Source organism: Engystomops pustulosus, chromosome 1 (genome assembly GCF_040894005.1).
Source record: "Engystomops pustulosus chromosome 1, aEngPut4.maternal, whole genome shotgun sequence".
Taxonomy (NCBI): domain Eukaryota; kingdom Metazoa; phylum Chordata; class Amphibia; order Anura; family Leptodactylidae; genus Engystomops; species Engystomops pustulosus.
The window spans coordinates 151,540,431-151,554,569 of record NC_092411.1 but is presented as its reverse complement, the minus strand read 5'-3'; the positions used below and the strand labels follow the sequence as shown (position 1 = coordinate 151,554,569).

The 14,139-nt window shown below is 39.7% G+C and overlaps 1 protein-coding gene across 1 annotated transcript in view; it reads right to left on the bottom strand.

Moving 5' to 3' along the window:
• HCN2 (hyperpolarization activated cyclic nucleotide gated potassium and sodium channel 2) overlaps nt 1-14,139 on the bottom strand; it is a 47,708-nt gene that overhangs the window by 12,687 nt on the left and 20,882 nt on the right. Inside the window, exons 4-6 of the mRNA XM_072111044.1 lie at nt 11,419-11,637; nt 9,754-9,900; nt 7,708-7,948 (exon numbers count right to left, since the gene is read on the bottom strand). Coding sequence (XP_071967145.1) covers nt 7,708-7,948; nt 9,754-9,900; nt 11,419-11,637 — 607 coding nt within the window. The remainder of the gene's footprint in view (nt 1-7,707; nt 7,949-9,753; nt 9,901-11,418; nt 11,638-14,139) is intronic.

Sequence of the window (14,139 nt, the reverse complement as noted above, 5' to 3'; positions counted from 1 at the left end):
TTTTTATTCTTTTGTCAGTTTTGTAGCAGTCGCATACCCCTGTGTGCGTTCTGCATCAGTGCCGAATAGTCTGTGCTCTTTTTTGTGCAGATTTTTTTTCTTTTGTGTGCTGTGACAACTGAGCGCTGTGCTCATTTTTTTGTCATAGTATCTTTTTGTCTTTTTGGCATTGGAGGATAAAAGTTACTTTTTCTTTTACTGTAGTAACTTTTTCTACTACAGTTTTTTTGAAAGCACACAGGTCGTCTTTCTTTTTTTTTTTTTTTTTTTTTTTACTAGTGTTATTGGTTCCCATACACGTGTTGAATCACAACATACACACCCCCTTGAATAAAGTTTTTACACGTGTTGAAGCACTACATTTACACACCCCCTCCCAATAAAAAATGTCCCATTCATCCCAAAGAACCTTTTCAGCAGAGGAGGCATATGCCTTTCTTGCCTCCGATACTGATTCAGAAGGGGAGGATGCCACATTCCTCTATTTCTCATCCTCCTCTTCCTCCTCATCCGGTGATGAGGGGCCCTCCAGAAGGCGCCCCAGGGCATCGGTTGAGGTTGTTCCCCAGCCCCCAAGTGACCCTGAATGGATCCCACCCCCTGATAATTATGAACCTCAAATTCCTGAATTTGTGGGAAGTTCAGGAATTAATTTTGAGGCAGAAGGCTTCACAGAAATTGACTTTTTCAAAGTCCTTTTCTCTGAGGATCTTGTGGATTTGATGGTGGTACAAACAAATTTGTATGCCCAACAATTTTTTGCACAAAACCCCGCTTCATCATTTTCTAGGTGGACCCCTGTAGATGCAGTAGAGATGATGAAGTTTTGGGGTCTTGTGCTCCACATGGGCATTGTCAAGAAACCAGAGATACGGCAGTATTGGAGTTCTGATATTTTCTACAGTACTCCTATTTATCGCTCAGTAATGAATCGCACACGCTTTGAGGCAATTCTAAAATTTTTACATTACAATGACAATTCGCAGTGCCCACCTCAAAGCGATCCATCATTTGACCGTCTATACAAAATTAGGCCAATCCTTGATCACTTTAACACAAAGTTTTTTGAGGCCTACACCCCTGAAAAATTCATTTGTGTAGACGAGTCACTTGTACATTTTAAAGGAAGACTCCGGATACGCCAGTACCTGCCCAGCAAAAGGGCAAGGTATGGAATTAAAATGTACAAGCTGTGCGAGAGTACCACAGGGTACACCCACAGATTTAGGGTTTATGAGGGAAAAGATAAACAAATTATCCCCCCAGAATGCCCCCCTGTCCTAGGAGTCACTGGGAAGCTTGTCTGGGATCTGATACACCCGCTGCTGGATAAGGGTTACCACCTGTATGTGGATAACTTTTATACCAGCATTCCACTCTTCAAGTCCCTAATTTCCAGGGGTACTGTAGCATGCGGCACTGTACGCAGAAACCAGAGAGGCCTCCCTAGGACCCTGATAACTCAACCATTAAGAAAGGGAGACATCAAGGCTCTCTGTTGCGAGAACTTGCTGTTGGTCAAATATAAGGACAAGAGGGATGTCCTTATTTTGACCACAATTCACAAAGACACCAGCACCCCCACTCATGTACGAGGTACCACTACCACTGCCCCCAAGCCAGACTGCATCCTGGCTTATAATAAGTACATGGGTGGGGTAGATCTTTCAGATCAGGTGCTGAAGCCGTACAGTGCTCTACGGAAAACAAAGATCTGGTACAAAAAGCTGGCCGTGCACATTGTACAGATGGCACTGTATAATTCCTATGTGCTATACGAATGTGCAGGTCATGTTGGATCATTTATTTGCTTTCAAGAGGCGGTGATCAAGGCCCTCTTATTTGGTCATCAAGAAGGACCCAGTACTTCTGATGTCCCCCGTATTGTACCAGGGCAACATTTCCCTGGCGAGGTACCCCATACTGGAGGACGAGGAAGGACACAAAAAAGATGCAAAGTATGTTACAAAATGGGGAAAAGAAAGGACACAATTTATCAATGTGACACCTGTCCTGAAAAACCTGGCCTCTGCATGAAAGAATGCTTTAGAATCTATCATTCACCTGCATTTCAGTTATAATTTATTTGCCCTGGTTACCACCTCCTTATACCCATCTGCCCTTCCACCACCAAAAACCCATCCTCACACTATTTGTTCCATTCCACATCCTGCTGTGTGTCCCTACAGAAGTTTATATCCACATGCGGGGCATTTCCTTGTTCAGGAGAAATTGTTGAACAATATCTGTGGACCAATTTCTCTTTTTGCCCCTTGTGGATTTGGGGGAAAATGAATTTTTGATGGAAAAATATTAATTTTTTCATGTTGCAGCCCAAATTTCTGAACTCCTGTGGGGTCCAAATACTCATTATACACCTTGATAAAATCTCTGAAGGGTGTAGTTTCCAAATAGGGGTATTTTAGGAGGGGGTTTTCACTGTAATAGTACTTCAGGAGTCACTGAAAACTATTTTGGTCCAAATTGCCTTCTAACAGTCAAACGGCGCTTCTTCCCTTCCACGTCCTGCTGTGTGTCCCTACAGAAGTTTATATCCACATATGGGGTATTTCAGTGTTCAGGAGAGATTGTTGAACAATTTCTGTGAAGCAATGTCTCATTTTGCCCCTTGTGGATGCCAAAAAACTGGGATAAAAATGAATTTTTGAAGGAAAAATATTCATTTTTTCATGTTTCAGCCCAAATTTCTGAACTCTTGTGGGGTCCAAATACTCATTATACACCTTGATAAAATCTCTGAAGGGTGTAGTTTCCAAATAGGGGTCTTTTAGGAGGGAGTTTTCACTGTAATAGTACTTCAGGAGTCACTGAAAACTATTTTGGTCCAAATTGCCTTCTAACAGTCAAACGGCGCTTCTTCCCTTCAACGTCCTGCTGTGTGTCCCTACAGAAGTTTATATCCACATATGGGGTATTTCAGTGTTCAGGAGAAATTGTTGAACAATTTCTGTGAAGCAATTTTTTCTTTTGCCCCTTGTGGATGCCAAAAAATTGGGGAAAAAGTGAATTTTTGATGGAAAAATATTCATTTTTTCATGTTTCAGCCCAAATTTTTGAACTCCTGTGGGGTCCAAATACTCATTATACACCTTGATAAAATCTCTGAAGGATGTAGTTTCCAAAATGGGGTCCTTTGGGGTGATTTTCACTGTTATGGTACTTCAGGGGCTCTCTAAATGCATCATTGCCACTGAAAACTATTTTGGTCCAAATTGCCTTCAAAAAGCCACAGGGTGCTTCTTCCTTTCCACGTCCTGCTGTGTGTCCCTACAGAAGTTTATATCCACATGTGGGGTATTCTTGTGTTCAGGAGAAATTGTTGAACAATTTCTGTGGAGCAATTTTTTCTTTTGCCCCTTGTGGATGCCAAAAATTTGGGGAAAAAGTGAATTTTTTATGGAAAAATATTCATTTTTTCATGTTTCAGCCCAAATTTTTGAACTCCTGTGGGGTCCAAATACTCATTATACACCTTAATAAAATCTCTGAAGGGTGTAGTTTCCAAAATGGGGTCCTTTGGGGTGATTTTCACTGTTATGGTACTTCAGGGGCTCTCTAAATGCATCATTGCCACTGAAAACTATTTTGGTCCAAATTGCCTTCAAAAAGCCACAGGGTGCTTCTTCCTTTCCACGTCCTGCTGTGTGTCCCTACAGAAGTTTATATCCACATGTGGGGTATTCTTGTGTTCAGGAGAAATTGTTGAACAATTTCTGTGGAGCAATTTTTTCTTTTGCCCCTTGTGGATGCCAAAAATTTGGGGAAAAAGTGAATTTTTTATGGAAAAATATTCATTTTTTCATGTTTCAGCCCAAATTTTTGAACTCCTGTGGGGTCCAAATACTCATTATACACCTTAATAAAATCTCTGAAGGGTGTAGTTTCCAAAATGGGGTCCTTTGGGGTGATTTTCACTGTTATGGTACTTCAGGGGCTCTCTAAATGCATCATTGCCACTGAAAACTATTTTGGTCCAAATTGCCTTCAAAAAGCCACAGGGTGCTTCTTCCTTTCCACGTCCTGCTGTGTGTCCCTACAGAAGTTTATATCCACATGTGGGGTATTTTTGTGTTCAGGAGAAATTGTTGAACAATTTCTGTGGAGCAGTTTTTTCTTTTGCCTCTTGTGGATGCCAAAAATTTGGGGAAAAAGTGAATTTTTTATGGAAAAATATTCATTTTTTCATGTTTCAGCCCAAATTTTTGAACTCCTGTGGGGTCCAAATACTCATTATACACCTTAATAAAATCTCTGAAGGGTGTAGTTTCCAAAATGGGGTCCTTTGGGGTGATTTTCACTGTTATGGTACTTCAGGGGCTCTCTAAATGCATCATTGCCACTGAAAACTATTTTGGTCCAAATTGCCTTCAAAAAGCCACAGGGTGCTTCTTCCTTTCCACGTCCTGCTGTGTGTCCCTACAGAAGTTTATATCCACATGTGGGGTATTCTTGTGTTCAGGAGAAATTGTTGAACAATTTCTGTGGAGCAATTTTTTCTTTTGCCCCTTGTGGATGCCAAAAATTTGGGGAAAAAGTGAATTTTTTATGGAAAAATATTCATTTTTTCATGTTTCAGCCCAAATTTTTGAACTCCTGTGGGGTCCAAATACTCATTATACACCTTAATAAAATCTCTGAAGGGTGTAGTTTCCAAAATGGGGTCCTTTGGGGTGATTTTCACTGTTATGGTACTTCAGGGGCTCTCTAAATGCATCATTGCCACTGAAAACTATTTTGGTCCAAATTGCCTTCAAAAAGCCACAGGGTGCTTCTTCCTTTCCACGTCCTGCTGTGTGTCCCTACAGAAGTTTATATCCACATGTGGGGTATTTTTGTGTTCAGGAGAAATTGTTGAACAATTTCTGTGGAGCAGTTTTTTCTTTTGCCTCTTGTGGATGCCAAAAATTTGGGGAAAAAGTGCATTTTTGATGGAAAAATATTCATTTTTTCATGTTTCAGCCCAAATTTTTGAACTCCTGTGGGGTCTAAATACTCATTATACACCTTGATAAAATCTCTGAAGGGTGTAGTTTCCAAAATGGGGTCCTTTGGGGTGATTTTCACTGTTATGGTACTTCAGGGGCTCTCTAAATGCATCATTGCCACTGAAAACTATTTTGGTCCAAATTGCTTTCAAAAAGCCACAGGGTGCTTCTTCCTTTCCACGTCCTGCTGTGTGTCCCTACAGAAGTTTATATCCACATGTGGGGTATTTTTGTGTTCAGGAGAAATTGTTGAACAATTTCTGTGGAGCAATTTTTTCTTTTGCCCCTTGTGGATGCCAAAAATTTGGGGAAAAAGTGCATTTTTGATGGAAAAATATTCATTTTTTCATGTTTCAGCCCAAATTTTTGAACTCCTGTGGGGTCCAAATACTCATTATACACCTTGATAAAATCTCTGAAGGGTGTAGTTTCCAAAATGGGGTCCTTTGGGGTGATTTTCACTGTTATGGTACTTCAGGGGCTCTCTAAATGCATCATTGCCACTGAAAACTATTTTGGTCCAAATTGCCTTCAAAAAGCCACAGGGTGCTTCTTCCTTTCCACGTCCTGCTGTGTGTCCCTACAGAAGTTTATATCCACATGTGGGGTATTTTTGTGTTCAGGAGAAATTGTTGAACAATTTCTGTGGAGCAATTTTTTCTTTTGCCCCTTGTGGATGCCAAAAATTTGGGGAAAAAGTGCATTTTTGATGGAAAAATATTCATTTTTTCATGTTTCAGCCCAAATTTTTGAACTCCTGTGGGGTCCAAATACTCATTATACACCTTAATAAAATCTCTGAAGGGTGTAGTTTCCAAAATGGGGTCCTTTGGGGTGATTTTCACTGTTATGGTACTTCAGGGGCTCTCCAAATGTATCATGGTAACATAAAAGTATTTCAGCTAAATCTACTATGCAAAAAACCTGGTTGTGCTCCTTCCTTTCTATGCCCTGCTGTGTGCCAGTACAACAGTATACCACCACATATTGGGTGTTGGCATATTCAGAAGAAATTGGGTATTAATTTCTGTGGAGCATTTTGGTATTTTAACCACTGAGGATGTGTAGATTTTTTGAAAAATACATTCATTTAGCTATAAAAAAATTAAATTTGAAAATTGTACCTGATTTTTTTTTAACTCCTGTGAAACCATTAAAGGGTTAACAACTTTCATAAAAGTTGTTTTACATTCTTTGAGGGGTACAGTTTCTAAAATGGGGTCATTAAAGGGGGTTTTCTCTCATTTAGGCCTTTCATCGTCACATCAAACTTATCTAGCCCTGCAAAATATAGATTTTGTCGATTTTCACAAAAATCTGAAAAATCACATGTATAGTTATAAGCCTCCTATCTTCCAAAAAAAAGCATAATATGCTTAAAAAATCATGCTAACGTAAAGAAGACTTTAGGGTGATGTTAGTTAGTAAGTTATTTGGGGGATATGACAATCTGCTTGAAAAGTAGAAATTTCCAAAGTTTGAAAATAGCATTTTTTTCAAAATTTTCACCAAATTTCCATTTTTTTCATAACCAAACGCAAAAGTTAGCACCCAAATTTTTCAACTAACATAAAGTACAATGTGTCACGAAAAAACAATCTCAAAATCAGCGGGTTATGTTAAAGCGTTCCGAAGTTATAACCATTTATAGTGACACAGGGCAGATTTGAAAAAATGGGCCGTGTCAGGAAGGTGAAAAGTGGCTTCAGCGGCAAGGGGTTAAACGATAAAATAGACCTCGGAATGTTTCTATAACATTGTCCAATCTGTATACAGGTGTGTTAATTTCTCTGATGTTGTAAATGATCATGCATTGTATAATTGGAGATTTTTTTTAGGCGTATCATTTTTCCAACTTTTTGTTTTTAATGGATTAGGGGAATTTTTGGGAACTATAAAATGCATACTGAGTGGTCTTAAATCATGTCCACACAAAGTAACAGAATTATATATTGTATAGGCTTTGTGGCAACGCGTCATGTGATCAAGGAGGTAGGCAGACGGGGACTGAGTCAGGTGACGTACCCCATGTGGAAGACCTCGAAAGCGCCAGGGCCACCGTCCGGCTTCCGGATGGGTGTGCGCCGCGCTCCGGAGGTCTCACCTGCTCATTGGAGATGAAACAGGGTTCCAAGTTGAATGGCTGTTGACCAGGGTGAGTCTTAGCCAATGTTGTACACGCTATATGTGATTGGTTTAGTTACAAGTGTGTGTCATATTGCTTTACCTATGAGACAGCGCGTGACATAATCCACAGGTGCGTCGCACCTTGCCTGTTAGCATAAAAATCCCCCCAATGTTTTAATCACCATGCACGTAGGCCGGAAGAAGTGCGAGTTGCGCGTTGCCTTCTTGTGAGCATCAAGCACCTTCTCCGTCCCATCTATGTCCTATACGTGAGTACTGGTTGTTATTACCAAAATAAAGAAGATATGGATTTCAACAGGATATTGGTGTGTACTATGTTTCTATTCCCCTCTTTTACAAAATATCTTATAAATATGAACAGTGTCAATCCATCACCATTTTCCACATTCACAGACATGGGCAGAGGGTGTATGTACTTTTGCAATGTGTCTTCTGCAGTTCCTTCTGCATTCTGCCTTCAACAGTTTAATAGATTACCTAGGAATTCATAACATAACATTATAAAATCAACTGAAAATTTCAGTATCAACGAAATGCTCCCTTTCTCTCTTACCTCCAAAATAAGAGCCATCTGAAAGTTTGACCTCCTTGTTGCCCTTAGTAAGCACACTAACAACGCCATGTTGGATGAAGTACATCTTCTTGCCTATGGTTCCCTCCCGAATTATGTAGTCAGTAGGTTGAAAAACCTCAAATTTCAGTTTGGTAAGCATTGCAGTGACAAAGCAGGGGTCTGCATTGGCAAACAGTGGCATAGACGCAACCAGTTTCCTACAATTAAAGTTGACGATTTCCTAAGCACAAGAATGGAAATTAAAGCAAGGAGAATATTAAAAAAAGAAGAATGAAGAAACAGTGAATGTGATCATTACACTCATTAAAGTGATAAAAGGTTCTACCCCAGAATAATGGGTCCTATTGCCAAGCTTTAGTTTTCCTTTCCTGTAATGGCTTTCCATGTGGGTCAACTGCTCCAGGCCCCACAACTGCCCTCACATATAAGGCTGTCAGCTAGGCTCCCCTTTACTCCACAATCTATGATGAATGGGCAGCACAAACCAGAAGCCCATCAGAAGCGAGAACTGGTTTTGTTATTTTTTTTTCTTAATCTAGATTAAATAAACTCAACATTTTAACCAGGAAAGTGCTGACAATTCCAGGTCATCCTTCACATGTATGGCCATGTAAATAATTATTATTATTCTGTGCAGGGGGTGAACAGAAAGACATTATAGAGGGGTTCCTACTTTAAACACACTTTTCTAGGAACTAAAACCTGTAAATACAACTCTGCCAATCTATGAATAACAGAGATGTCTACTCCTTAATGGCTGCCTCGTTATATGCTATGGTAAAGAAGCTTTGTGAGAAACACAAGTAATACATGATTAATATAGACGCATAGTTTAAGACATGCTTTTGGAACATCTATTTTTGTTTTCTTATCTTTCCATAACATCACGTGCACTACACGTTTTGGTCATGCCTCTAGTTTTCATTTTTTCTCACCATGTTGGACAGAATGTTCTCAAGCCTCCAGCTGTTAATGTTGCTGCCAATAAAGACTTAAACAAGGACTAAAGTAAGCAATGTGACAACTGCACCCAGTATAAATGGTTCTTCCACTTAAATCAGGTAGAATCCCATATGCCAAGCTCTATTACATGCACATCATATCTCCATCTCATTTATAGGCAACATTGACCCTTTTATTTAAAGGGGTACTAATATTTCAGCAAATATCTCAAGTCATATGTATTCACAAAAAAGATTTCTGTGTCAATCCCCCATGCCTGCAGTTACTGAATAGAATCTTACTACCAGGGGGTAAACATCTGTGTTGGATGCCCGGGATCAGGACTAGTAGATATAGACTGCTTGCAGAAATTTTGGGAATGTGAGGAATTCATTTTGAAAGTTTATTAGAAATTCGTATTATTTTTATTCCTTTAATGGATAACTTTTTGGATGAAACAGTGATACCATATTTCAAAGACAATTCTAGGACTTAATGCCTTAAAATCACTCTATAGTATTAAGGGTGTAGCATGAGCAGGATAAAAACTTTTACTTTTAATGAGGGTTGTGTGAGAGTTGAAACAAATAATATGGTCCCTTTCCAGCATGCCAACATTTTTGTACAGGTTATCACCCCAAGTCATGCCCCTTTCTATACAGATTTAATACATGCTCGCTGGTACTCACGTTAGTTTTTTTCATTTTCACGTTAGCCAAGATGATAAGGTTAATAGACATTGGAAAAATATAACCGATCTAGATTTCCTGTAATCCCCCGTTTTGGATGTATATGTGAATGCCAATACATGCATCCATTCACACACTGATCTATTTTTAGAAAATGTTGTTCGAATAAGGATCTTCTGGGGTCAAACTTTTAGCTACAAATATGATTTTTTTAAAATACTTTTTGAGAAACATTACACTTTCAGGTACTCACTAGTGTAAAGTATTAAATGGAATTTACAAGGGGGTATTAACCTAATTTTCTACTGCTGTTATAAACAGATGGGGCTTCCACTTGTGCACTGCATCCCATCCACCAAGTTGAAACCAGTTTTTTCCATGTACAGCTTCATACCTCCCTCAAAGGTTCATTCAGCTCCTCCAGAATACTATCTTCATCAAACATCTTTCCTTGGTATCGGTGCTCATAATAATCATGAATCCTTTGGCGAAAATCTGCAGGCAATTTATGGAAGGACATGTACTGTTCTACTTGCTTGTACTGTGAATATAAATCAGATACAATATCATGTAGACAACACCAATAAGAAAGACCATGAGCACTGAATTCACCTACAACATCCCTCAAATATCGACTTCAAGCAGCTTACAATCTTTCTACAGAGATCATGTCTAGTTGAGCGATTGGGGGTCCATTGCCTTCCCCCACAACTTCCCACGTCATTTTAATGCAATGACTTAAAAGGTTTCAAAACCACTAATGGCATCATGCCCTACCCAGTTGGCCATATTCCCAGCTATTGTATTGTCAAAGGATTATCATACACTCAACAATACTGACATTGCAGAAGACACTAGGATTAAAGGAATTGGAAAAGTATAAATGGCCTTGACCCAGACATTAAGTTGTGTAAAAGACTCACTTGTCTTATCCAAACGGGATAAAGCCCTAAAGCAACGTTTGTATACATTCAGCTCGAAAAGTGATGGTGGTGAGCCTACTAATACTGTATATTATATAGCTGTATAAACAGCAACCACCATTAGAAACTATTCTTTGATCATTTAATATGTTTTGCTAGACTCATAGAGAATAGTGGAAAAAATAGTAAGAGGGGCGCTTATGATGTGTCATACACATTAATGATTGCTGTTCACTTTACCCCTTATTCTATAATTGCTAGTATAAAGGAATATGTTACATGTAATGTAGACATAAATCAAGAAAACATGACATAAATAACAAAAGCAAATGGAGGCAGCTTAAAATATAACTTACTATGAAACTAACAGTATGATGGGTCTGCGAGTCATAATCGAGGGAGGAAGCCACAGCACCAAGAGGTAAAGTATGAAATGATCTTTATTGGTACATCATCCGGGCATAAAAACGCAACGTTTCGATTCAAGTATGAATCTTTTTCAAGCAAGGGTCTGCGAGTCATAGTATTTTTACACATTTCTGACATGTCAAGGTGACAAGGTGACCTGATACATACACCTATCTCTTTAAAGATAGCCACAGAGAAATTAAGACAAATAGGGGTGAATAGCGAAGGTTGGTTTTAGTAATACATTTTGGTAGGAGGTAAGCAACTGACCCCTCTTCCCCCATTAAATCACATTTCAGACATGTCTCTATGCCTTTATTCTTTAGAAGTTCTGCAAGTCCTGTTGCCCAAATGTTCATTGGAGTTCAGGTACATCTGTGATATTACTGTGACAAGCAGGGTAATCAATGTTGCTGTGGAGGCCACCAAATTAATACATAAACTATCCTCAAAGGATGTTATTCAGTTTCCTGAGAACAAATGCAGAATCTTCCAGAATTACTAATTTTGGGGTACCCCACCACTTTTGAGGTCATTCCTGTGATAAGTGGGATGGTTGAGAAATGAAGTGGGTCAAAGTTAAAAAAAATACCTTATTTCTAAACTGCACTAGAAAAGGTAAACGGGGAATGTATTTACACAGACTAAAGCAGTTAGGAAAAACAATCATCATATAAAAAGGGATTAGTGTAAATGTGGGAAAGTCCAAGTCATACAGAGAGACTCACCTTTTCTTGATACTGTCTGCGAGAAGAATCCAGTGATTGGATAAGAGCAGTGGCGTGTCCAATGAACATGGCATAGCATGTGGCACCTACGATCATGCTTAGCATAGTAAGCCAGATATCAGACATGCTCTCTGGAGCTTGGCGCCCATAACCGATGCACAGCATGTGGCTCATGGCCTTGAAAAGGGCGAAGGAGTACAACTCGCTCCACGAGTCATTCTATGCAAGAGCACAAAAAGCAAAATTAAACACTATCTTAAGTGCTGCCCACCCCATCCTGCTAACCAGGCTGAAAATGAGCCTTTAGAGTTTCACACTGCGTCTCAGAATTAAAGTAACAGTGCACATCCCAAATTTTTTCGTGCCCGTGCTGAAAAGTGGCATGGATGAGGCATGCCACAGATGTGTTACAGAAATGTTTTGTGCATGGACATGAGCTTCATGTCCCTAAGTAACCATGTAAAGATGCATGCTGCAACCATCAAGGAGCGGGCATCAAAAAAGTGCACCCACGCACCTGTGCAAACACTGTGCTACACATTCATGCACCATTACATTGCATTTCTAAGCCGTGTCCCATCAAAAACCTTCTAAAACACATACAGACCAAGAGATCCATCTACAGACACTGCTTAGAACAGACTTTACCCAAAGTAGCAGAACGAAGAAACCTCTTGGGCTGAAAGAAGAGAGAGCCAGAGAAAGTAGAGACTGTGAGACGGAGGTAGGCAGATCATGCAAAGATGAAAAGGATTAAGACATGGTGGTGAACATGGACAACTATATGGTATTAAATGTATCCACAATAGAAATTTGTGAATACACAGAAATTAGACTGCAGTGATGGGAAATTAAAATTGTTGGAAACAGGGACTTAGGGGACTCAAGCAGATCTTATTATGAGAAAAAGAAGGAAGACAATGGCGTAAACTCGGATAATATCCAAAAATAGAGGACAGGATCATACAACAGCAGAAAGGACACAACAAGGAGGTGAAGTGCAGAGATACACAGGAGAGAGAAAAATCTATTATTATTCCTGTGCTGAGCCATGCGATTCCAGCTGACACACAAACCAAGTCACTGATCCCTCTCTCCTGCCCCTACGTGGTTTCTCTTGTGCCACTTTGACGCCAACTGGCACCGACCTGCTGTGCCAAACTGAGGTGCAGAGAAAGCTTCAAGGACTTAACTCCTTCCCCTTAAATACAGTTTCTACAATATAGGATCTAACCCTGTGAAAGACTATAGCAACCTAAATAGGAGACCTTCAGTCGAGTAAATAGCAAATAATATGGGATTATTCCTTTAATTTAACCCTGTGTTAATCACTGAAAAAGAGGACCAGGTGATTTAAACCCTATTTCTAACATGTACTCATTTAATACTAACAACTGCAGTCTTGGTAAAGAATATCATATCATTTGAGTTTACAGCTCCTCTCCATACTTACAGCTTACAAACTGTGAGCATAGTGGTTTCTTGTAATAATAGGTTACTTCTGTTGGCCTACAAGAAAAGGGAGCAGGACCAGATTTGTCCCATAGCCTGCTCTGAAATTTGTAGGGTTACGGTTGCATTGCAACAACAGATGGTGTGACTAGCTCTACATAGTAGTTTATCCTTCCTAAGAAGACAAAATAAAGATCCCCTTCACATGTCTCAAAAGTAATCCGTACTTCAAATATGTCAAATTGTGTCATATGTTTCATGCCTCCTTCTCCCATCATTCCTAGTCTTCTTCAAGCATAGGGACAGGAATCATTTAGCCCCTTCCCCCCACAAGACTGATAAGAGGAGGATGAGGCAGGAGCTTTAGCTAATTGAATTTGTGAAGGGGAGGCAGGCAGGCACCTCTGCCACTCCTTCAGCCAGTGGTTTCTCCAGCCTCATATTCCCACAGCTTCCTCAACCAGTCCCCGGGGAAATTAATATGTACTCTACTGGACCCTGGGGTAAAAAAACATTTGATGAACATCAACATAAGCCACTGCTTCCACCAACAGGATCCCCACAACCTTCATGTTTCAATGGTCATAGGGAGCCCCAAAAGCTGCTGTACACGGTCACCAACTCCAAGCAACACCAAACTGCAACCACAAGGACACACAAAATCTGCAAAGGAGCTTTATACACAATATGATATTTTAAATATTCAATTGGATAGATGAATATATTTTGTTCATAACCGTGTGATTTTCTTTCTTTTTCATAAAAAGCAGCAGCCCACGTTAGTCTTTAAAAGGAACTGGTTACCTGATTTCACCAAGAAGCACTATACTTACTTGTGCCCATAATTATTTTAGCTACAAAAATTCATAGTTCCTATCCCCAGAAAATGAACTTCTTTAGCCTACCAGGCACCCAGTCAGAAAGAGCTGTGAGTCACAAGGGTATGTGTTATTCATGCAAATCACTGTATCTCACACCTGATGTCTTCCCTCTCCCTTGGGCTGATGAGTCATCCCCTGCCCTGAACTACTGAAGGGAGGGAGGAGCAAACATGAGCTGAGATACTCACAACCTCACTTGCATAATACATGCCCGTTGGACTGGCTGCTCCTTCAGTATAGTGCTATGGGAACTTATCATTAGGTTTATTAGTGAAAATCCGATGACTCTGAAACTTTTTAAGTTTTCTTTAAAAAATGTAGTATAGCAGACCTGAAAACAATATGTGTGATACAAGCTCTTCTATCATCAGCCTCTTCTAGTACATAT